The sequence below is a fragment of the Amia ocellicauda genome, chromosome 2 (genome assembly GCF_036373705.1).
Source record: "Amia ocellicauda isolate fAmiCal2 chromosome 2, fAmiCal2.hap1, whole genome shotgun sequence".
Taxonomy (NCBI): Eukaryota; Metazoa; Chordata; class Actinopteri; order Amiiformes; family Amiidae; genus Amia; species Amia ocellicauda.
The window spans coordinates 38,319,491-38,344,669 of NC_089851.1; the positions used below are offsets into that span (position 1 = coordinate 38,319,491).

A 25,179-nucleotide genomic window follows, 5' to 3' on the forward strand; every position below is an offset into this window, starting at 1 on the left:
TAAACCTTCCATGTGATTTTACAGTTATTGTTTTGTTTGGTTAGTGCACAACTGCAAAATTGCTTTGCTTATTATGATAAGAATGAGGACAGCCAAAGAGGTCATGGTCTTGATTATTTTAAGAAACCATTTGACACTTGATTAATTGTAGTTTTTTTCTATGCTTGAAACCTTCACAAGATTGGAGACCTTCAAAAGATCAGTCTTTTGAGGAAAAATTCAAGATTAATACTTCACAATTAAATGTTTCTGAAAGTACCATTAGTTTATATCTCTCTGTATCTATATTTAACTATTCATTAAATTCAGTATTATGTTTTTATTTAAAAAAATGTATCTTCTTATTCTTATTTAAATGCTTTTATTTTGTGGTTGAACTACATGCAATGTATAAAATCAAATCTACAGCTTCAACCTATATGATTTAATACATGTTGACTGAGCGTGTCAAATTATTGTACCATACTTGTTAAAAATGCTCATTTTGCAAATACAACAGCAGAATAAACGAGTGAGTTTTGGTACACCAGACACTGACAATGATTTAAAAAACATCAAGGTGTGAATCTTAGTCTGCTTGGGTGATATTTACACAGCCTGTAGAAAACCTCAGTGTTTTGTGAAGTCCCTGCTAGCTTTTATGATGCATTTAGCCATCAGCAGGCTCATCTTCTGTTCCTGATAGCAAGGAGGAACCTGCATTTATCTGACCCCAATCATGGCCTTCTTGCACTGCCACTGTTCTTCCATCATTACAAATATTCAAAAGAGAAAAATTAGTAGAATTATTAAATCTGATCTTGATTGAACTTTACAGCTATTAAAGCAAACTATAGCTAAACCTAATGGGGGGGGGGGGGCAGTATGTGTTAATGCTGTCAATGCAGTAGACATACATTGACTGCTTTTGAAGTTACAGCCCCCCTCAGGCAAGCACACGATCCGTCAATGTGATGTCATGGTGGAATCATTGACATACTGAGAGGAAAGGAGCGGAAAAAACAGACAGTAATTTGCTTGCATCTTCAGCCTGCAAATCTATGTAAAATCATCAGATATGTTGTGACATATTTTGATGAAAAACATTAAAGTAAGGTATCAAAATGGCCCAAGGGCAGAAATCTATATCAAAGTATTCATTCAACATGAAGCCTTATATTGAACTGAAGAACAGTGAAGAGAACTACACAATTAACATTTCTTTTATTATAGAACCGGGTCAAACCCTGCTCTTCCTTTGTCCCTCTCAACCCACTATCTGCTTCCATTTCAGTGCAGACTTTTTGACATGTGCAGAACAATCACAAATCCAGGGATACAAAGTTCAAATTAAGAATTGTTTATTCTGCAAAAAGAATAACATTTAAATAATGTAGGCCACTGTTTTTCTTTTTCTTCCTACATTAATATCAGGACTCAAAGCTTTAAAGCTCTCCAGAATTGACATTAGAGTGAAAATTACTCTTTTCCCCATGCCTATATTGTCCAAAGAAAGTTTTTTTCTCTCTCCAAATAATAACCTTTATAAAATCCCTGTGTATGTGCCCAGAGTGGCCTTTTCAACAATATTACTATGTTGCCATTTCCCTACCTTTAACATTCCTGTAAAAAGCAGTTTTATAAAATACATGAAAGCAAATCCAGACAGAAAGAATTGTGGAAGTGAGGCAGTCACTGGATTTGGTCTATTCGTTCATCAACTTGCTTCATAGTGTGTAATACAAATACTGTAAAATTCCTTTGCACACTTCAACACTATGCTTTAAATGAGATATACAGATATTTCATCTAAGCAAAAAACACAGGGAATAATTCTAAACATGCACTAGAAGTTGATCACAAATTACTGAAGAAATTGCGACCGAAGAACCAAGATGTAGACCTAATGCATTTACCTTCACAGTACAGAGTAACCTCATCAAGGTGTTTTAATTATAAATTTGATTCATGGAGGACAAGATGAAGTACAGTTTTGAACAGTTGAGAGTATCATCTTTAAATTTAACTATTCTGTCAGGAAGCTGGTGAAAGTGGTTTTGTGTTGCTGTCGCTTTACTGTTCTTCTTTCTAACACTACTGAAGGTGGATAAAGTCTTAATATTCTGCATTAGGTTGTCCTTCTACTTTCCTAAAATGGTTGTTACCGCAATCTAGCTATATTCTACATCTGACAGAATAAGTCCTGACACACTTCCAAACTCCACTGATACATTTTTAAAGAGAAAACTGGCTCCGTCAGTGTCTCATTGCAGTGTTGTATTCCTGATAAAAAACACCTGAAGCTATGCATAGAAAATAACTTGGTGATCTACTAAATCAACAACTTGCAACAGTTAAAGGTGCTCGCTTATTCTCAAGACATTAAACATAAGTGAAAGGAAACCAACAGATGTGCAGTCAAAACCACACTGCCAATCAGTTCTCAGCTTTCATTTCTTAGTACGAAATAATAGTGTGATGGAACGTTTTTAACGAGCATTTAAAAAGACATCCACTGCCCAACCATTGACTTCCTGACTAAACTGACCCAAATTATTTTGAATGAAATTCTTACATTAAGTGGAAAAGATAAATCAGAAATACTGAGAGAACAGCAGCACAGATACATTTAGCAGAAAACAGGCTCAGGCAAGAAAAACTCTCATCAGTGGGAGGCCAATAAGGCAAGTCGTCTGACTGCATACCTATCCAAGCTGAACATACCCTTAATGGCATTAACTGACAATGTATGGTTTCAAGATAAGATCTTGCATTAGTAGGAAAGAAAAACTGTAAGAGGAAATAGTAGCACTAGCCTAATTAGGCTAAATGACACTGTTAAATATGATCCAAGTGTGTTCAGTTTATGACCATGCAACACTAATTAATAATAATAAAAAAAAAAATACTCAGTGCTTATTTTTTCAATATGAATATTAATGCCAGTCAAAACAACTGGGAAAAAAATACTACCACTTTTAGATTAAACAGGCTACTTTTAGATAATTAGTCTATCACAAGCACCATTTCTGACAAGCCATCAGGGGGTCCTGCACTGCCAGCAGTAGTCTACCATGTAGCATAAGGCTTCAGATGCTTCTTTGATATTAAGCATGTAAATTACATCTGATTTAGATTGCTAATTTGGTAGAAAAACAAAATGACTGAAGAACAGAGGCTATGTTATGCATTGTAAGCTCCTATCAATGTTGTACAGCATCTGACTCACCTCCAATACATGTCAGTTTGCACTAACCCTGTGGTTATGATAAATAAAAGCTCTGATAATAATAACAATAATAATCATCATCATCATCATTCAAATTATATTTAAATATGAACACTGATGTAGTGAAGCTCAGATTTGGGTTATTTACGAAAGCAAATTTGTCAAACTAGCCAAAACGTGCACTTGCATATAACTAAACATCAAAAACTTTTTCTCTTTGACTTTCACCACCTTGCATTGTTAAGGTGACTGTTGAATAAAGTACACATATTTCACTTAATAGAACCTTTCACACATGCTTCTCCATCTCAAAATGACCTGTGAAATCAAGCTTTCACTTCACTACAAAAAGTGCTTGAGATTCTGACATCTTACTTATGGCTGTGTTTTCATACAGTTTGCCAAAAGTTGTGCCAAAAGCCATTCTTTAAGTGAAAAATTGACATGGGCAAGGCTGTATTACCACAGTGTTACATAGACAAGTACAGACCCTTTTTGTCCAGATGGGCTTGCTGTACTGATAGAAGTGTGATAAAGGTATGGCTCAACCTCCCAGGGGAACTGTACATGTCATCTACAAGAGGAGAATTTTTATTTTGTCTCTTTTTCTGTCCACGTGTTTAATGCTGCTTTGTTTGATGTGGTTTTGTTATGACATTTTAATCATACCACTTGAAATGATAGACATTTTCTGAAGGCCAAACACACAGGTGTATACAAAGGAAAGTGGAAGCTGTTGGGAGTACTGCAAATACAAAAATAAAAGCAGTTCATATTAAAAGGTATTACATATCCACTTTCCACACCCATAATAGATCATGTGTACATAAATCAATATCACTTTGTAACCAACTTAACCCATCTCTTTTACAATTCATGCTGATAACTGTTCAAATTTCTTATCAAACCACAAATTATGTAAAATGCATGCGATGCCAGAGCAGAAAGGACAGACGTGTTAGTCCCCCACAGTTAATCAGAAACACCATGACAGGGGAGCAGGTGGGTGGTGCTGGTAGAAGGAATCGAAAAAATTGATTTAATTGCATGACACAAACCTTTAATACTTAACTGAACAACTTTCTCTTCCAGAGCTCACATACTGTAATTATGTACACACAGGAGCCCTGGTACAGAGCAATCAAGCAGTGACTGTTTCAAAAACAACAACTGGGCTACAAAAGATTTGTCTTTTTATCACAGTAGTTACCATGGGATCAGGAACAATGGAACCAAAATCAGTTTTTCTTCAGGACAACTTCTACAGACTGTACTGGTGTATTTTCAAGCACAGGCTTGTGTAGAAAGCCCAATCCTCAGAGGAAGAACTTTAATGAGGATACACTGCCTAGGCCCCAATTCTGTCACTTATTTTGAAAAAGAAAAAGGAACTAAAAATGTAGGCGACACACTACTTCTAGCAGCAGGCAGGAACAGATGATTAGTGGTGAGGCTCATTTCTATTAATATAGTAAGAAGTTTGTGCTCTCAACAGGGGGATTTTTGATTAGTAAACAAAAGGAGTTACATAGACTGAATGACAGAAAAGTGGTGCAAAACTCATTATATTAAATCCATAGACCTGACTACACAACAGAAAGGATTCAAGGAAGAGTCTAGAAATAGGAACCACACAGGCAAAACTGAAGAAACTGAAGAGAATTCTGATACAGACCATACAGTGTGTGTTCTCTAAGCCCAGTACCATCAGTGTGTCCAATTACAGGGTCTTGCGGTAATTCAATCAAATCTAGATTACAAACATTTTGCAATATTAATATTATTTTTTGATTTGAATAATCAAACTATCAAAAAAACCAAATAAACAGTTGAGCCACATACAGTATTTGTGTGCAAATACTGAACAGGAGGCAATTTCAAGAATATTTGTTTTTTGGCAGATTTATGTCATTGAAATAATCACAAGGAGAGATTAGTCTTTGGTATCTGCAGTTGCTACCCTATTTCTGAAAATTCTAACAATAGTCTTATGAAAACTTAGTATCCTTATTTTAATTTCTGAACAACATACTTACAAAAGCCTGAAAAATGTGATTTTGTTGACCCTTGTACTTTTGAGTGTATCATATTTTGTGATAAGCTACATTATGTAGGCAACCAAACGTATAAAGACTGGGGAAAAAACAAACAAATTAACTGTTAAATTGTATAATGCTATTGCTTCAAATCTTGCAAAACACACAATTCAGAGTAACTGCAACTCCAGTGAAAATGCTAAAGACCCACAAGGACAGACTGAACAATTATTGAGGAACTGTTCATTAATGTACTATTCAATTTAAATGCTTGACATGCTTTTGAGATGGCAAGGTGACAGTCAATCTAAAAGAAAAGACTGTTGTTAAAGTAGAACTACTGATTGTAAGATGGCTTACTGTAAAAATGTATTTACTGATTTGACAACAAGTATGTCACTACGTGAAAGAAGGTAAAGCAGACAGGGCAAAAAAGAAGCTGTGTGTTCCGACAACTGAAAAGTTTTCGAATGGCAAAACCAGAGAGATGTACTTTTCCTTGACTCACCAATGTCCAGGTTACATTTGAGGGTGAGGTGTCTTCAAGTTCAGGACTGAATGAGAGGTCCATTTCTCAAGAGAAGCACAGTCTTTCACACTAATCTCTCAGAGACAACATTTCTGTTTAAGGTTCACCATCCTCTATGCCATTCTGCAGGGATTAATTCATACTAACAGTATAACCCTGTGGTCTTTGCCCTATCATTACATAACAGAAAGTGAAAACTTATTTACTGTGTAATATACTACTGCTGATGATCAAATACAAAAAAAAAAAGTTTGCTTGGTTGTTGTAGCATGTATGCAGCAAAACAAGATCCTAGGACCCAATGAAAATGCCCAAAACTGTCCGTACTGAGATTGATAAGGGCCTTCCAAAAAAATTGCTTTAAGTGTTCGACTGATAAAGACTGGAAGTCACACCCAGTCACGTACACTATACACACTGCAGCGCTGCCAGAAATACCACCAGTTAATAATTCGCTAAGCAGTTGTCACCTGCTACAGTCAGCTCTTGCTGGGAAAACAGAAAACAACCACATCTCTTCACTTCTGTGTTTTTAATCTCCATTTCAACCTGTTTCGGAAAAGATAACCTGGAAACAAGCAAAGTTTTCAACTAATTAGATTAAATAAGGTGTTAACATGAACTAATGTTCAGTTAATCCATGATACAGCATAAAAGCCCACACATCTTTGGTACAGTAATAATGCAAATATATATTTTCATATTCCATTGCCGTTATTCATATTCCGAATTCTTCATATTTTGACCGGTTTCATGGCTTACACACAGTGGTTTTATGATGCAGTTACTGTATTAATGCATGTGCACAAATGAAATTTTCAATCAAAGGTAAATTACCATATATTATAGCAACAAAGAAAAGGGGATACTTATGTGCTCTCTCTTCCATGTTTTTCCACTGTTAAGGTGCATTTTAAAGTAAATAAAAACTGGACAAGGGCTGGAAGAACATGTAGCTGATCAATAATGGAGAGAAAAAAACATAAAATATAAAAAGAGTGGGATACAGAAACAGCACACAAAATATGAACTTAAAATTGGGCACAGTTTTACTTTAAAAGAAAATACTTAAATAGTTAGAAATAGTTAGACACATACTCCAGAGTAAATATTAAAGACATTAGCAATATTTATCTTTTGTGCTTGGGAATCAAACAAACATAATAAAGTAAAAAGTACACAAAGTTGCCAATATAAAATTGGTTAGCTCAAATTAAATATAAAAAACACACCAACCAGTAAATGTTCAGATTACAGTTGTATTATTTTTATTTACTAAGAGCAATAGTCCTTATCTGGAGAAAATAAAATTAAATAATTCCTGGTGTCATCGTTTATTTTTTCCTCAATAATTTGAGCAATGGACAGGGAATAAATATCGGTACGACACGTTCCATCTCCTGCAGAACAATCATTGTCCTGAAAAATGCAGTAGGTGGCCACACTATGAACAAGCGCAATAAGGATTGGAAAACCACGTAAGCACCTAAAATACATAGAGTGCCCATAGAAATTCTACTCCCCCTTGTGTTAAATTGTACTGATTCAGATTATTTCAAGCCTAACACAGTGCATCACCCACAGAACACCACCCCTGCTGTGAAGAATGGTGGTGGCAGCATCATGTTATGGGGATGTTTCTCATCTGCAGGGACTGGGAAGCATGTCAGCATAGAAGGGAAAATGAATGTAGCAAAGTACAGAAAAGTCTTTGCCCTGCTAATCTCTGCAAGAAAGCTGAAACTAGAACAGAAGTCACAATGACCCGAAGCACACAGCCAAAACTACACTGGAGTGGCTAGGGAACAAAAAGGTAAATGTCCTTGAGTGGCCCAGTCAGAGACTAAACCTAAAAATCCAATCAAAAATCTGACTTGACGATTGCCATCTATCAACGCTCTACAAGGAACTTGACAGAGCTTGAGAGTAATTGCTGTCAAAGGTGCTTCCACCAAGTATTAACTGAGGGGGGTGCAGACTATAAAAATGTTTTCCTTCTAACAGTGTGCAGTATGGTGTGTAGATCAGTGGAAAAAATCCCAATTTAAATGCATGAAACACTGAGGCACTGACACAGCAAGAGGTTAAAAAAGTTCAAGGAGGTATAGACTTTCATTAGGCACTGTATATTAAAATGAAAAATTATTTTGTTTTACGACTAACAAACAAACACAAATTGATGGCAACAATGTTGATTCAGTTAGGTTCTTAAATATTTGGACAGTGACACAACAAAGAATGTAACAAATAGCAGATTTGGCCACACCTAATGTTTTTGCCATCTCTCTGATTGGTTTGTTTTAATTTCTAAGGCAAAATGCTAGGGATGCACCAAATGTTCGGTAACCGAAATTAAGTGAATAAGTGAAAAGACTGAATAAATTTTACCGAACAATGATGTTTTTGATGACGCGATCAAATAACAGCCAGAATGCTGTTCATTCTGTATTCGCTGGAACTCGAATGCACAGTTCTGTTTCTGAACACAGAGCAGCAGTGTGTGTGTGGTGTGGAGAGGAAAAGTCAGTCGTTTAGTGAAGTAGACTGTATAAATTAGCTAGCTAGATAGGTCTTATACATTTTGTATTTCGCTGTTGTGACCGGAAAACATTGCCACAAGGACGCTATTGTTAAGGCATTGTTGTTGCAGCTCACATTGCTAAGCTGGCAATTGAATGAAAATGTATAAAAAATGAAAAAGAAAAACATATTGTTCGGTCAATTACAGCTGTAATTGCAAAATATTCCTTTATAAAACAAATAGTCACAACCTTTATAGTTAATTTGAAATTGTGACAATAAAACGTTGTGATAATGTCGGGAAACAATAATACACGACGCAACAGTCTCACACAACATGCGTGAGAGTCGACAGGTCCGCTATTATTATGGCATTTCCATACGTCTTCTAATAATGTATTTTTACATAGATATTTAACAAAGTTGTTGTGTTAGATAAGTTTTCATAAATTGCATCAATTACAATGAATTCATTTATGTTGAAACGATTTGCGAAAGAGACATGCGGTTTGTTAACATCACGTCTTTGCTGGCGTGTGGTATTGACCATGGAAAGGACGTCACTGTCTGTCATCATCCCTAGAGATTATATATTTTTTACCCAATCACAGACCGTGACTCTGAATATCTAGCCAATCCAATGAAATCCTTTTCATGACGTGCAGAGGCCCAGAGAAGGGAATAGCACTGAAGAGGAAGAGGAGTATGAAGAGCAATAATGTCATCATATAACACCACTTCTCATTTGTTAGTGTGTTTATACAGATCCCCATTAGCTGCCATGTTATTGCATATGTGATTGATTCATTTGAAAACGATGCTCCCGCCTCTACTAGCAAGTAGTATAATTCAACAGAATGCAGTGTTTTGATAGAAGACCTTTTAACACTTGCAAGTAGAAACGGTGTGAGAACATGTTTTTTTCTATCCAGATCCTTTTCCCTCATACACACCCGTCTAGTCTATACAGGTGTACAATTATCTTTTGTTATAGTGATTGATTAATTACCTGAATAATTGCCACGTTTTAACATTTATGCACCCTCAGTCAGTTATAGGCCTAATATAGGCTATTCAAGAAGGGGGGCTCAAAATGGCCAAATAAAAATATTTGTATTTTACTAATTTATTTATTTTAAGTTATATTGTGCTTTGTTGGCACAGTGTTTAATGTTCTGTGTTAAATACATATTTTTAAATTGTAGTTTTGTAATTGATTTTGTCTTTGAAAAGCAAGACAAAATAGTAAAAAGCACATTTAGACTATTTAATTTATACAACGGTGAAAGAATTTGCAAAATAAATGGAAATAAATGCGAAAAACCGCATTCGGTATTCGGTATTCGGCCTTCGGCCAAGTGTTTCATTATATTCGGTTTCGGTTTCGGCCAAGAATTTTCATTTGTAGGTGCATCCCTACAAAACGCCCCAAGAACAAGCAGGAACTAAAGACAGCTGCAGTGCAGGCCTGGCAGAGCATCACCAGGGAAGAAACCCAGCATCTGGTGATGTCTATGGGCTCCAGACTTCAGGCAGTCATTGACTGTAAAGGATTTGCAACCAAGTATTGCAACTCACAATTTAATTCATGATTATGCTAGTTTGACCAAATACTTTTGAGCCTCAAAAATTGGGGGCACCACATATAAAAATGGGTGTAATTCCTATACCATTCACCCAATTTGGATATAACTACCCGCAAATTAAAGAATGGGTGGAACATTTTTGCATCTGGATTATAAAGTCAGCCATCAATCGTGTACATCATTGCTTGAGGAACACAGTTTTGAATCATGCTTTCAACAAGACATTGTAACTTTAGGCAGTTCAAAGTACTGTATTTTGTAATAGTAATATTACCGCGTTGAAGAGGCTTTGACATAAACACAATGCACAATTAGTGCTCTTAACATTTAAAGATTATTTTAATGGAAAGCTTTTTTAATATTCGTTTTGCTTTAACATCGTCCGCCCAGTCTACAATATCAACAATATCTTTTATCCAGGACAAAAACACAGTTTCGATGGCCTTGTACAACTCACATGTATTTCTTATCTGCAAAGTCCATCAACTACGAAAGTGCAAATATTTTAGTACAGAGAAGCTCAAGGGTAACTACAGTCATAAGACACATCCTACAGTTATCTTAGCGTTCTGTGTACGCACGGCTGTGTGCACTAGTATGGGTGTACAAAGGTGATGAATACATAGTGACACAGGTATGGAAAAACAAGATTATCTGCGCTTGTTTAAAAAATAAAAGAACAACTATTGATATACTATGAATTCCTCAAATACCACCTTGTAAAAAATCAATATTGCTAGGATTTCTTTGATACCAAAGTCCCAATAAGTTCTGTATTTACTTAAAGTTATTGCAGTGACTTCAAACCACACAGCTCTGCACACCTGTAGTTGTTATTCTCAATTCAATCTGAAACTACCTTAATTTAACATAGTAAAAGCATCATTCAAAAACACAGAATTATACAACAAAAAGTTTATACATATTATTTAACCACTTTAGTTCACAGATTGTAATGACAAAAGTTAAAATGACTTATTTTATTTTAATGTTTATATTATACTTTAAGCTCTCCTCATGTTACTTGCCAGTTACAAAAATATATTTTACATCAAGACTATCATTTCCTCGGATGGGATCTAATGGCTAAGATTACTGCAATGGTTATCTTCATGGTGTGGTGGGCTTTACTGGGCTAGAATTACAGCAATTTCCCTGGATATTTTACACTCATATGGACCCAGGCTAGTCGCAGAGTCACAGTGGCTATGCCTTTTCTTTTAAATAACCATCTGCAAATCCTGTTACACGTCTGTAAAATCACTGTACTGGAAGGCTGGCACTGGGATTATTTCCAATTATGCACTGGCTGGGACACAAACCTTACTTGACCTTATAGCCCTTTAAATTCCTAATTTAGTCAGACACAGCTTCTGGTACTAATGGTATGCTTATAACTGCAAGCAGTGGATTTTAAACCTGAACTAATTTGTACTATTTTCCTGTTATTTTCGTACAGCTGATTTCTGCATATAGACGTCTACTGTGCAATACCAGTAAGCATGGAGAGAAACAGAAAGGAAAAGGGGGTGGTTAGATTTATAGGAAGTTAACGCAAGAAACGCAGTATCGAAAACAACAATTAAAAAGTATTGATTCGATGTAAACAAATCCTTCAGAAAAGGCAATATTGATCGGGGTCAAACCGCATCTGCTGGCAAGAGGTTTACACCTGACCATGTCAGTTTTCATGAAAACATGCTTTAAAATATAATTGGCTACTGCTGAGGTGTGATACAAACCAAAAAGCTACACCAAATACTTTAATGAAGTCACTTTCTGACTTACACTGGTATGAATGCAGAAAACTACAAAAAAACAACAGGTTGTGCCTAGATTAATACTACTGTAAGAGGGGCGGGGGGAAACATGGTTTGAGATTGCAAGCTGAATTCCTTGACACACTGAACATGCTTAAACAGTGGTATTAACTGGTTACCCAAAGGTTGTGAAAGTAAATTCTGTTTTGTATTATTTTCAATCACCATGTTGTGACCCCTAGATGACCCTTTAGTAGACCACAAAGCCTGGGAAAAACAACATTGCAAGCCTGTGTTGAGCAAGAACACAGTCAACTGTCAGAAACATACTGCTACTTTTGGGGAAGGAAGATTGTTGTTTTGACACTTGAATGACTGGAGTTATAAGCTATAAAGGGTCCACTTATGCAGAATACTATGACATAGTCTTCCCCGAGATTCAGTGACTAGTTAGTGTAATTGCATTCAATCAACAGTTTATGCTATTTAATGTAAATCATTATTTGAATGCTGTGTGTAATAAAATTAAGGTATTGCACTTCCCATTTATGAAGAAATAATACTTCATGGAGAAAAACTAAATGAAAAGTGCTTTCATGACTTTTCAAATGATTTTTTAGTTTTGTTTTCCAACAATACATTTACAATTTTACATGGCACTAGAAGAGCGTGTCCTTTAAATGTTGCATGAAAGTCCACAGACAGGCAGAAAAGCACTTTCTCATGGGGGCACTGTTGTCACACTTGAGCAAGATAAAAACCTTGTATGCAAAGTGAGTTTTGAAGCCTAATTTATGTAATCAAATTACTTAATTTATATATTTTCAGGTCCAGAAAGTGGATGGATTTTATAGAAACCCTTTAAAAGGAGTTTCTTAAATGACCCGCATGTCCCTTTTGAAAATCATGCTGTTTGCCTTTTAATATGTATAAGCATTTAAGATTGTCAGACATATGCTAAACTTAAAAGCTTAACATATAATAACTCACTGACTAGACCTCATAATCTCCCTCGATATGTTAGATAAAATCCTTTATTATAAGACTAATCCTTTAACAGACCAGAAATATCCCGCTTTCCCAAACCTAATGTTTTGAAAATCGTGCATTAAGTGATATTTGGAAAATATGACGTATAGTGATTCTGAAAAGTCAGAGTAAATGTCAGTCAGTCAGACACACTATAAAATATTTAATCAACATAATATAAATCCATGGTTTCTTTTGTTGATCCATTGACTACATAGAGCTTTAACAATATTTAAACACACGTCTAGGAAAGATAAATACATTCAAAATTACCAAACAAACAGACTACTTCTCTTCTGGAAGACTAAACAAACATACCATCCAACCAAGGAAACCTGGCTTTGCTTTTCACAATCATAGCTGTCAACAACATCTTAACCTGCTCTGTTCTGTCATGGAAACCCTAGACACTGGAAACTCTAGTACTTGTTTTGCAGTATAAAACTGCGCAAGTGCAGTATTGTGTTTTCTTGTAATCAGACCACTGTCCAATTGCTTGATCATATTATAAACTCACTGTGTATGCCCTTTTCCGTCCCCTCATTTACCCCTAAGACGCACGTATTTCTCCTGCATAAGTAACTTTAAGTCCTAACTTTTCACATACATGTGTATGCAATTGTAAACATACTAAAGAAACACAACCTGACTGCACTTTCCAAGGAGAGCTAAAAAACTGCACTTACATAAAGAACACTAACATACTCATATCATATATAGTTTCTATAAATGTGGGCTGTGTGTCTTTAAGCCATTTGTAGTTACATGTTCATTTCAGCAGGTACTGCACTATTCTGAACTGAACCACCTACCAATTAACTTAAAAAAAAAACCTGCCCTGTGTATTTGAAATGATAAAGGGCTGGATTTATAATGCACCCTTCTGTCTTCAATTACACACAAGGGTTGCCAGCAATGCAATATACCACGGCCCTTTGTAATGTCCTAGTGATGTGTGCAGCTAGATCAGTGAACACCTTGACAAAGCTTAGGCTTTAAAGAGATTAGCATGCAAAGCCAGCTAGTACCCAGCATAGCACCTCTCTCCCAAGCATGTGGCAGGAAATGAACACGAAACGGATCAAACTCACAACAGCTCACTGCATGCCAGTGCAAGCATCTGCTGGAGACAGAGACAGACACACAGTCGCCCTCCATCTCGGATGAATGAGATCGGCAGCAGCTCGGTTTTGCAGTTGAACACAGCCGTGCCATCTTCCACCCAGCGCCGCCACACACACGCAACTGCATCCGCGCCGAGACGGTACACGTTAGCTGCCCGCCCGGGTGCTGAGCCGGACCGCCGCCAAAAAGCCCACGTCCAATGTGGCGGAATGCATTTACAGAAAACGAAAAACGACCTGCGGTTCAATGCGATGCCAACCCGATCAGACCCCAGTGGCACCAGCGGGCGTGCGGGCTGGGCATTCAATCATCACTAGTTCGCAAGAATGCAGCTCACGCCGGGAAGTGATGCACAAGCGCACGCACTGTGACATCTGATGGCATCGCGCTTTGTGCTCAGAGAAAAACAAACCCCCAAACCCTAAATCAGCGACAGCGCACAGCCGGCGTGTCAATGGCAGAGTGAATGGGATCAGGACAGAGACCCTGCGCGATGGCTTACCTAAGCGAGGGGGTCCGGAGCAGGGATGAGCGGTCATATGTGATGTCTGTGGCCTCTGCTCTCTGCCAGTGCCCTCCTGATAGACCCCGTCCCCCGGCGGCGAGGTGCTGCTCTCCAGTGCGGCGCAGGGCTGCTGCTCCTCCGGGCGGCGCGGCGCTGCTGGACCATGTGACCCGGCGAGCCGCGCTCTCACGTGATTGCAAGGAAAACCCCAGTGTTGCGGCTCCTTAAAAACGTGCCTATTGTGCAGAATAACACACCATAAACCTTTTTTACTCATACTAAAAGAGGCCATTTTATGTCATAGATGAGTTATTATAATAGACACATGATCCGCACATATGTATTGGTACCTCGGGCTGCTATGTTACCCACTAGAGAAGAGGCAGCACCACAAGCCACACAATGTTTTGTCACAGTGAATGTGTTTGTTTTAGATCAACTGAAACAGTCTGCCCACTGTTTGGATTGGTATTTTGAAAGACATGAATTGACATTATTCCCTCAATATGAGGCGGTGCCCAAGAGCAGGAGATTGATTTCAATTTCTGGAAACCCCAAAGAAATCCTCGGTGGTTTTCTAGGCCACTCAGTTGTGATAAACACACTCATGTTTTCTTTGGCATTACTTTGGATTAAATTAAGACTGAGCAATGTTATTACTAAATTTGTCTAATGGCAGCAAGAAGGGCCCAGGCTAAAATCACTGTTGCTGTGCCTACATTGTTCCTGTACATATGAATAAAACCCACGCAAAATCTACACTTAAACAAGACCACTTTCATCGTCTTGTTTAAGTGTAGATTTCATAAATATAATATATACAGTTTAACTGCATAATTAATGTATTGTAGTATAACCCATTGTTTTTAAGTCACTACTACCTAGTCACTAATGACATTACATACTGACCCTACACAGTTGACTACAGAAGTAGTATTCTTTTATAGGTCTGGCTTGTTTTAGTATTGGGCCAGCTTCATTAGACCATTTACTAATCATTAAGTTTCACATAAATAAGGGTTTCAGATGCACAGGTTATTTATGGAAATAATTTTAGTTTTGTATGTTTTGCTGTCCACACACTCTTGCCATACATGCAGGAGCAGTAAATAGCCCCTTGTTTGTGCTGCAATCAAAAACCTAAAATGGTTAGCAAACAAGAATGAAACTTGACCCAGATAAAGAAAATAAATACATAAAAAAAACATGCTTCCTTTAAAGGCTGTTAGACCAGGATGCATGACTGAATAAGATTGGCAATAATGATTATTACTCCAGATGGTGATCTGTACATCCAATTGTACAGGACAGTACCTAAGATATGAGTGTTTAACTGCAGGGTAACAATGAAACCCCGCCTTCACAGCAAAACTGTACTAAAACGTGTAATCGAAAAGTTTTTTTGTTTTGCTTTGATATCATTATTTTTGCTTACAATTCTATAAATTTTGCTTTTGGTTGTTTTATTTTTGATCTCAACATCCATTGTCTCACTTTTACTCAAATATTTTTGTTATGTTTGTACTTTATTTTTTTCATTTACGATATTATTTATTTAGAATTTGTTACTTAGGTCATGTTTGCCCTAATTATTTCTTGTACATTTTCTTTTGCATTTCATATTTCCACTTTATAAAAAATATATGGTGCACACGAAAAGGGAAATACATATAAAACATTGTTAATTGTTTTTTTTAATAACATTTTTATTAACAATTTTTGTATTGACAGTTTTTTAGTAGACTTGACTTGTTTAAGGTGGTAAGGCTAGATTATAAGAGTACCTCTACTCATGATTCATTTACTAGTATATAAACACAGCTGCTGTCCGAAACTTGCTGCTGGTGAAATCACATCATTATGACACACATTATATTGGCAGGACGTGAGACTGGTGATCGATAAGTAAGCAAAATGTTAAAAGCTTCAGCCCTGGATATACTTTTAATTTTGTTATGTATTGCTGGGAAACTTTATATTTATTTTTAGAAATGTTAAATGTAATGTAAATCAATATCACAATATTTGCATTTCATGGTCTATTTTGTTGATGACAATACAGTTCAATGCCATGAAAGGTGGGTGTCCGGGGGCGGTGCTTATCTTAGCAACTTTGTTCCTCAAAATCTAAATGCAGCTGCTAACTTTGTATTCGATTCCAATCTCATAAGGCACCCTGTTAAACCAAGTATTTTTCATTATGTCTAAATAAAATCTGCCATCAGGTAATGTGATTTTAATGTGGATTTATTTGTGGTTTTATTTAGTCAAAGCTCAAGTAGAATAATTCACCTACAAAACAAGGGAATAGAATTTAGTTATATAATATTTAGTGTCTTAAGTTCCTTGTAGTTTGTAAGAATTGGGATCTCCAAGTATCTTGTCCATGAACATTTGATGATTATGCTTATTAAATAATATGGTAGATCATGACAGCAGAGAATAATGTAGTATTTAATTCACACATATTTTGGGTATACATTGAACAATTACAATAAATCATACAAATCAGCCATTCTTAAAGGTTTGTGATCTACAATTATTGTTATACTGTTTTTTTATAGTTCTTACAATTGAATGAACAAATGGCCACCTTGTCTATATCCATGTCTATAGCAGAAGATTTAAAGATACATGTATTAGTGGCAGACATGTTCTGCAGGTTTCACAGACCCTGATTAGTACTAGTCTTGTATTATCCTACCTAAAACCCTACCTTTCTGATCTGTGAAACCAGCCTGTTAGCAGTTACTAAGAAATTAGTTTTTAACTAGGTGGATTAAGTCAATAATAATTCACCTTTAAAAAGCATACCTTTTTTTCAAAGACCTCAATTATTACACTATAAGGGCTACTCTGGTTAAAATAGCATTGGGTAGTCCATGAATAGTGCTAATTTTGGTCTGTGGAACCAGTGCTTACAGCTGATTTCAAAGACCTCGATTAGCTTTTGTCTTGGATAAACCTATGTAAGAGAATATTGGGTGTTCTAAGATTTGTGTTAATCTGAGTCTAGGAAAACAGCCCATAAAGTTTCATTACAATACATAGAATGCATAGAGGTATAGTTATGCAGTAATTTAAAGTTATTTTCAATGATTCTGTAAAAGAGGATATTACCTTAGTTCACACATTTTGTGCAATGTTTTTAAGCTGTGGTTAATGTTTCTCTGAAATGTGTGTTATACTAGCAAAGTAAAACTGAAAGTAAAAGTATAGATTGGATCATTGTTTTGTTTTTTGTTTTTTTACATATAAGAGTTCTAATATAACGCATAAATCAGTTTAACTATATGTGGTTCTGGAAATTTAGTAATATGTTATGATAAGATAGTATATATATATATATATATATATATATTTATAAGTGTGAACTTGCAGAATATAACAGAATATACAATAAAGGTAAAATACCAATTGTTTTATTTAATGTTATTTAAGTTAAATGCTATTGAAATACCAGTATGTATAAGGCACAAATCAAAATTGATTTAAAGTGTATACCCTCTTCCAATATTGAAATTCAGCACTGCACACATGCACACTTTGAAATGGAAAAATAATAATAATAATTCACTAAATTCATATTATTTTGATAAAAAGTCAATGGTAACACTTTTTAATAAGTACCTGTAATGTTATCATAAATGGTGTAACTATTCAATTGATATTCAATACGTATGAAGTTAGTGTGTATGTAAGAGATACTCTACATTTATTCGTATTATTTCCCCTGTGAAACATGAATTAATCTTAATCAGCCACTTACAGTAAAACATTACTAAATACAATTGCATTAATATAATCCAACATCCTGAATCACTTTCAAAACATACTTTCTGTTTCATATGCATTCATTGCTTTTGCACAGGTTCTTCTTCCGCTGGCTTATTTGGCTGTGGCTTGTCTTCCCGTGTCTGTTGGTCCCTTGGCTCTAATACTTGCTTGTCAGTGGGGCCATGTGGCTCCACCTCTTCCTTTTCATGCCCTGACGGCTGCTCTTTCTGTTCTGGGGTCTCCTCTGTTGTCACAATTTCAACCACACAAGGCTTTACTTCCACAGAATCTATGAGACAAAATTTTATGAATGTACCTGTTGTATAGTGATAAAAGTGATGTGGTAACCCATGGTAATACACAAGGCCCCATAATACAGTGTGGTATACATCATACAAAATGGCACATTTTGGTACCACACATATGTGACATAATTGAAAGAGTTAAAATGCTGAATTGGCAAAGGGCCGGACACATTGCAAGAAAAACAGATCAAACATAGTGAAAGGAAGCTATGTCTTATTTTGGTTTATATGATTTAAATGTACCACCAAGATGATGTTTAACAAATATCGTCTCCTTACACCATATCCCTGACTTTGTGTGTGCCTGTCTCCTAAACCCTGTCTATATATCGAGCCCCGGCATGGTCCATCCCCCTACAGTGCCACAATATATGTATCTATGATAATTATACATACACACACACAATATATATATATATATATATATATATATATATATATATACAGTGAGGGAAAAAAGTATTTGATCCCCTGCTGATTTTGTATGTTTGCCCACTGACAAAGAAATGATCAGGCTATAATTTTAATGGTAGGTGTATTTTAACAGTGAGAGACAGAATAACAACAACAAAATCCAGAAAAACGCATTTCAAAAAAGTTATAAATTGATTTGCATGTTAATGAGGGAAATAAGTATTTGATCCCCTATCAATCAGCAAGATTTCTGGCTCCCAGGTGTCTTTTATACAGGTAACGAGCTGAGATTAGGGGCACTCTCTTAAAGGGAGTGCTCCTAATCTCAGCTCGTTACCTGTATAAAAGACACCTGTCCACAGAAGCAATCAATCAATCAGATTCCAAACTCTCCACCATGGCCAAGACCAAAGAGCTGTCCAAGGATGTCAGGGACAAGATTGTAGACCTACACAAGGCTGGAATGGGCTACAAGACCATCACCAAGCAGCTTGGTGAGAAGGTGACAACAGTTGGTGCGATTATTCGCAAATGGAAGAAACACAAAATAACTTTCAGTCTCCCTCGGTCTGGGGCTTCATGCAAGATCTCACCTCGTGGAGTTTCAATGATCATGAGAACGGTGAGGAATCAGCCCAGAACTACACGGGAGGATCTTGTTAATGATCTCAAGGCAGCTGGGACCATAGTCACCAAGAAAACAATTGGTAACACACTACGCTGTGAAGGACTGAAATCCTGCAGCACCCGCAAGGTCCCCCTGCTCAAGAAAGCACATGTACAGGCCCGTCTGAAGTTTGCCAATGAACATCTGAATGATTCAGAGGAGAACTGGGTGAAAGTGTTGTGGTCAGATGAGACCAAAATCGAGCTCTTTGGCATCAACTCAACTCGCCGTGTTTGGAGGAGGAGGAATGACCCCAAGAACACCATCCCCACCGTCAAACATGGAGGTGGAAACATTATGCTTTGGGGGTGTTTTTCTGCTAAGGGGACAGGACAACTGCACCGCATCAAAGGGACGATGGACGGCAATGTAGCGTCAAATCTTGGGTGAGAACCTCCTTCCCTCAGCCAGGGCATTGAAAATGGGTCGTGGATGGGTATTCCAGCATGACAATGACCCAAAACACACAGCCAAGGCAACAAAGGAGTGGCTCAAGAAGAAGCACATTAAGGTCCTGGAGTGGCCTAGCCAGTCTCCAGACCTTAATCCCATAGAAAATCTGTGGAGGGAGCTGAAGGTTCGAGTTGCCAAACGTCAGCCTCGAAACCTTAATGACTTGGAGAGGATCTACAAAGAGGAGTGGGACAAAATCCCTCCTGAGATGTGTGCAAACCTGGTGGCCAACTACAAGAAACGTCTGACCTCTGTGATTGCCAACAAGGGTTTTGCCACCAAGTACTAAGTCGAAGGGGTCAAATACTTATTTCCCTCATTAACATGCAAATCAATTTATAACTTTTTTGAAATGCGTTTTTCTGGATTTTTTTGTTGTTATTCTGTCTCTCACTGTTAAAATACACCTACCATTAAAATTATAGACTGATCATTTCTTTGTCAGTGGGCAAACGTACAAAATCAGCAGGGGATCAAATACTTTCTTCCCTCACTGTATATAACGTAATGTTACATTTATGATTGGATAACATTCTGTTATTAACACTAATTTTAAATTTTGTTCAGTTCACAGTCCACTGTGTGAAAAAACATCTCACGACCTGAATGTTAATTTAAAAACAAGCCGTTGAACAATAACAACCAAACAATCATGACCTAATTCCTAGTATAGAAATATCTTGGCATTCCTAAAAAAAATGTTTTAAAATTAATGTAATATTAGCCCATAAAGTCCTTTTTATATACTAGAAAAGCTCTATGACTTTTATGTGGGTGGTTGTTACACAGCTTGTTTATAGCAAAGAGCTAAATGTTTTTTTTTTTTTTTGATATGTGAAATTAGTTCCTAAAGCGCAATTATTCTGAAGGTTGTATTTGTCCTTTAAAACATACAGAAAATCCTTTATTGGCATTGTAGTGTGACTACATGAAACATTTGCTGTCTGTTGTACCACGAACTGTGAAATTTTAGATGAATTAATTTACATGTTTTAAATAATTTACAAATGAGAACCTGATCATGAAAATGCAGGGTTTAAAACAAAAGTAAAGATCGTTATATGTTTTATATAGCCATAAAACCTTTAAACGACATGCACATTTGGTGAAACCTGCAAATAAAAAAGATAAACTGTACAGTATCCATAATAATATGTCAGAAGGATCAATGGGAGAATTCTAAGAATGCAGGATGAATGAGTAGCAAACAAATGTCTCAACAAGAATACTAAACAATTGAACTGAAATGAGTTTGAAAATATAATTCAGAGGAAGAAAACAAGAAAACAAGAAAACAGGCTATTTCACTGATCTCACATAAGCCCGGGACACCCCCCCCTCCCCCAGCACTGCAGACAAAACACCCCCTACATCAGCACCGTGGGGAACTGCCACTGAAACCTCTCTGTAGATCTGAATGTACATATTCAAAATAAGGAAATCTTTAAGTCAATCAATCGGAACACTCCATATTTACAATCATATCAATATTACTTTACAAATAGTGTAGTAAGTGATTAAAAAGCCTAGAAGCACACACTGTCCTGGACACCTAATGTGCTTTTACTAATTTACTGTAACACACTACATTAGAAACTGATCCAGATTTTATAATATGATGTTATCAGTATTCAGAGTGACTCTACATGCTTTCATTTGGGCACATAATCTTAAAAAAACAAAACAAAAAACACAGTTTTATAGAAGTCTGCTGACTGCCATGAACTCAAAATGGATAAGCCCAGATTTACACTGGCATCAGCGTGAATGTGTTATTATTAGTCATGACTTTCTACATCCTGATTTTAAGAAAATTAAGGGGTTTCCGAGAACTGGTTCTGACAGTTACACAATATTACAGCAAAACAACGTACATAATGAGTTAATGTGTTAATATATAGTATCAAAATAAGGAGAGTTAATTTTACACCATCCATGGTTCAATTCTAAAAACAGTTGTCTTGGCATTGCCAGGAGAACTCAGACTTTACTGTTTATTAATTGTAATAGTCATTGGAATCGTTTTTCAAATGTTGTACAGCTGCAAGTGGGAAAACAATTCAGATTATGCCTTACTACTCAGTGAGCATAAATAATTCTGCTTGAAACAGTTGTACAATGGGGTGAGAAACAACTTCAACTGAATTTAAGAAAGCAACTGTTAAAGATACATTTCAGTTATTTATGAACTGAAATTCAATTTCCAGGTGAATATTAGATATTAGTTTTATTAATAGTAGACCTCTACATGGGGAATCATTTGTTTGTATACAGTACATTCATGTATTGTTCAAACCTCAAAGATGCCATTAAAATATTTTGAATTCACATGAAAATCAAGTCCAACATGTCAACTTCCATTCAACAAAGGGGGATTGTATCCTTAAGGCTGCTGTCTGTCTGACATGACTTGAAGCTGCAAGAGACACCTTTATATAAGTATTGATAGTATGGAAGTGACAGGCTGTAGTTTTTAAAAGACACCCCTCTTGCAGAAATACGAGGTAACATCTTGAAAGTGAGTTCGCTGGAGTAAAAATGTTTATCTCTTCAGAGGGTGAGCAATAGGAAGGCAATGACAGGCACAGTACTTTGAATGTAGAAACACATTGTGATGGATAACACTGTATAGAAGAGCAGAGGAAGCTTACCTTTTCTTTTCTCCCTTTTTCTGCCACTGACAGGTTTCATCTTGCTGCCAGGAGTCATGGTTTCCACAACATTGCCGGCACAATCAGTCACATGTATAGCGCTGCTCAGATTTCCAGTACCCGGGGTGACAATTAACTAGCAAAGCAGAGAAATCACTGCAAGTTATAAATAGGCAAAATGGAAGCAAACAAGAACAATGGCAAAACCACCACCAATAAATAATTAGGCAACTCTTTAAAACAGGGACTGTACATTCCTTTTGAATTCTGACTGAATATCACAGGAATATCATATTCTGTTTCTGATCATAAGTATCTTATCTTAACATTTTAGAAATTGCAGTCATTGTTTTCAACTGCAAATAATGGTTAGCTGCTGAAGCATGTAAACTTCCAGCAAACAAAATATTAATTTATGTAATTTGTGGGTTGAACACTGACATTCAAGACATTGTTTTGGCTTAATTGCTGTCAGTGTACCACTGTTCAATGAAATACAATTACAATCTGCAGTCACCCTTACCCAGAAGGCCCATTTGCACTGCATTAATGCAACATGGACATAGTATAAATGAGCCAGGTCTGAATTTTTGACCTTTAAGTAGATGTTTCACATCAAAACCAAACACAGGATTGCTCCAATGTGAGCCTGCTATGCATGTCCTGGAAAATGATAGTACTGATAAGCAATAGACCACATACAATAACCACTAGAAATACAAAAGGCTGAATTAATCTGACATAAAACATATCTGAGATGGCAACAAACGACATGACTGGTTGTGGATATAGGAATCAAAGTGTGAATACTGCTCAGGCTTTGTCCTATACACAAATTCATGCAAATACACTTCAATTATGTGCAAGTGCATTTAACTGATTTAATTAATCTGTATATAAAGCAAGCAGAAGAAAATAAATTATAAGGATCTGGTGATGTCATATTTCTTTAGTCTGTTACTGTTATTTTTACTAAGATCTCCAAAATCAAACAACTTCATGGTATTTCAAAACTCTGCAGTTGAAAACTACTTTTTATGCATGAAAGCTGACAAGTTTAATAATTATGCATGCACAAACAAACACACATCCATGTGAGACAATAAATTCAAGGGTTGTTAGCAATAGCACAGCCCTAATGGCTAGACTGTCAGAAGGATAATGTAGTGAATAATGCTTTTAAATGTTTAACATTGAACATTATGCACAAGTAGCACATTATACAGTATCATTATACAGTATTAATTGATTATACAGTATCAATTAATTCAATGAAATATGCAATTTGTGAATTGTTTACAGGAAATGTTTTATTTATTCATACTAAGAAGATTAAATTGATGTGACATGCCAGTACATTCTTCACATCTTTGTTAAATCTTTTGTTCTACATGTTTAAACCAAATAGTAGAATGTTATATGTTTTGCCACCAGTTAGAGACTAAAATAAATTATTAATTTGTGTAAATATAGTAACAATGTTTGGTTTAATATTTTGACAATTCCGAGGCAATATTCTCTTGTTTTCTTTTTGTTTTAAATTCCCTTTATAGTGCTAGATTTCCAATTTGTTCTCATTGTAGTGCTCAATACAGTATATGATTTCTATAGTATCTCAGACTATTCATGTTGAAAATACACAAAGTAATCCCGGTTTATTTGCTTTATTTGTTTATCATAGTGTCGCTTAAACACAATTTAGAAGCTACACAGGTACTGTAGAAAGGAGAAACATATCACCTAACAGCGGTGTGGTAGATGCTATAATTTGTATACCTGGTAACTCTATAAGAGTAACTGATTTGTTCAGAATTGCTTTCTAACAAGTGGGACAGCTTTAGCAGAAAAATGCAAACTAAATGTAAAAAGGCTTACAATTCCTTTTTGTTTTTTAATTGAACCAGTTCAAATTTCAAAATTTCTACTTGACGACTCTGAAAAGCACAGTCAATTGAAATGGAAGTTACACCAGGGTCATTACTTTTATGCTTGTCTGAATTCACTTAAAATGGAAATGATCGTCTCGATCATCTTCTGAAAAGGCTCTAACCCTGTTACATCAAAATGTCTACTTTTCTCTCTTTAATCTGTATTTGAGGAGAGTCTGTGAATTCAGAAACACTTCATTTACTTAATGCATTTGGGGGCGGATGCTTAACAAGCTTGTTATTTCCACCTGTGCATCTGACCTGAATTAACAGTAATTCTTTCATTCTTTTAATCCTCTCTTTCTTGTGTGGGAGGGAGCATTCAAAAATAAGGAAAAAATAATGGTTTCAAGCTGGTGTTGAATTACAGTGGATTGATGGCTTAATAATAATGTTCTCAAGCTAGCTCAAAAAGCTATATAAGGAGCTTGAGCACTGTGAAGTGATTGTTGTTATTCTTGTTGAGCAGTTGAAGTGAATGGAACTGTAGACCAGTAACACTGCACCATATGAAACAAATTAGGAATATGAACAGAGCAGTTGATAGAAGCAGCAGTAGGACCTGGGCTTGTGGAGAAGCGGAATATTGCTACAACTAATATTTATTAGCAGCTTGTTTCACAGACCTTGATTAGCACAAGTCTTGGACTAAATTACTACCAAATAACATTGGACAGTTTATGAAA

At 36.2% G+C, this 25,179-nt stretch overlaps 2 protein-coding genes across 5 annotated transcripts in view; both read right to left on the reverse strand.

Annotated features, from left to right (window-relative positions):
* Nucleotides 1–14,464, reverse strand: part of lpin2 (lipin 2) — a 37,195-nt gene extending 22,731 nt beyond the window's left edge. The window contains exon 1 of one of the 3 annotated variants that reach the window (XM_066723423.1): nucleotides 14,296–14,464. Coding sequence is in view for 1 of the 3 variants with exons in the window: in XM_066723422.1 (XP_066579519.1) it covers nucleotides 5,753–5,815 (63 nt within the window). In the remaining 2 variants the exon portion in view is untranslated. Of the gene's footprint in view, nucleotides 1–5,752; nucleotides 6,011–13,759; nucleotides 14,062–14,295 lie in introns of those variants that run through there. The other 2 variants (XM_066723425.1, XM_066723422.1) reach the window with 2 other exon arrangements.
* A 2,275-nt stretch (nucleotides 14,465–16,739) lies between these two features.
* The window catches only part of LOC136770822 (myomesin-1), a 68,301-nt gene continuing 59,861 nt past the window's right edge, over nucleotides 16,740–25,179 (reverse strand). For both annotated transcript variants that reach the window (XM_066723427.1, XM_066723426.1), the window contains 2 exons: nucleotides 22,566–22,701; nucleotides 16,740–18,364 (listed from right to left, as the gene is read on the reverse strand). In XM_066723427.1, coding sequence (XP_066579524.1) covers nucleotides 18,153–18,364; nucleotides 22,566–22,701 — 348 coding nt within the window. In that variant the 3' untranslated portion in view covers nucleotides 16,740–18,152. The remainder of the gene's footprint in view (nucleotides 18,365–22,565; nucleotides 22,702–25,179) is intronic.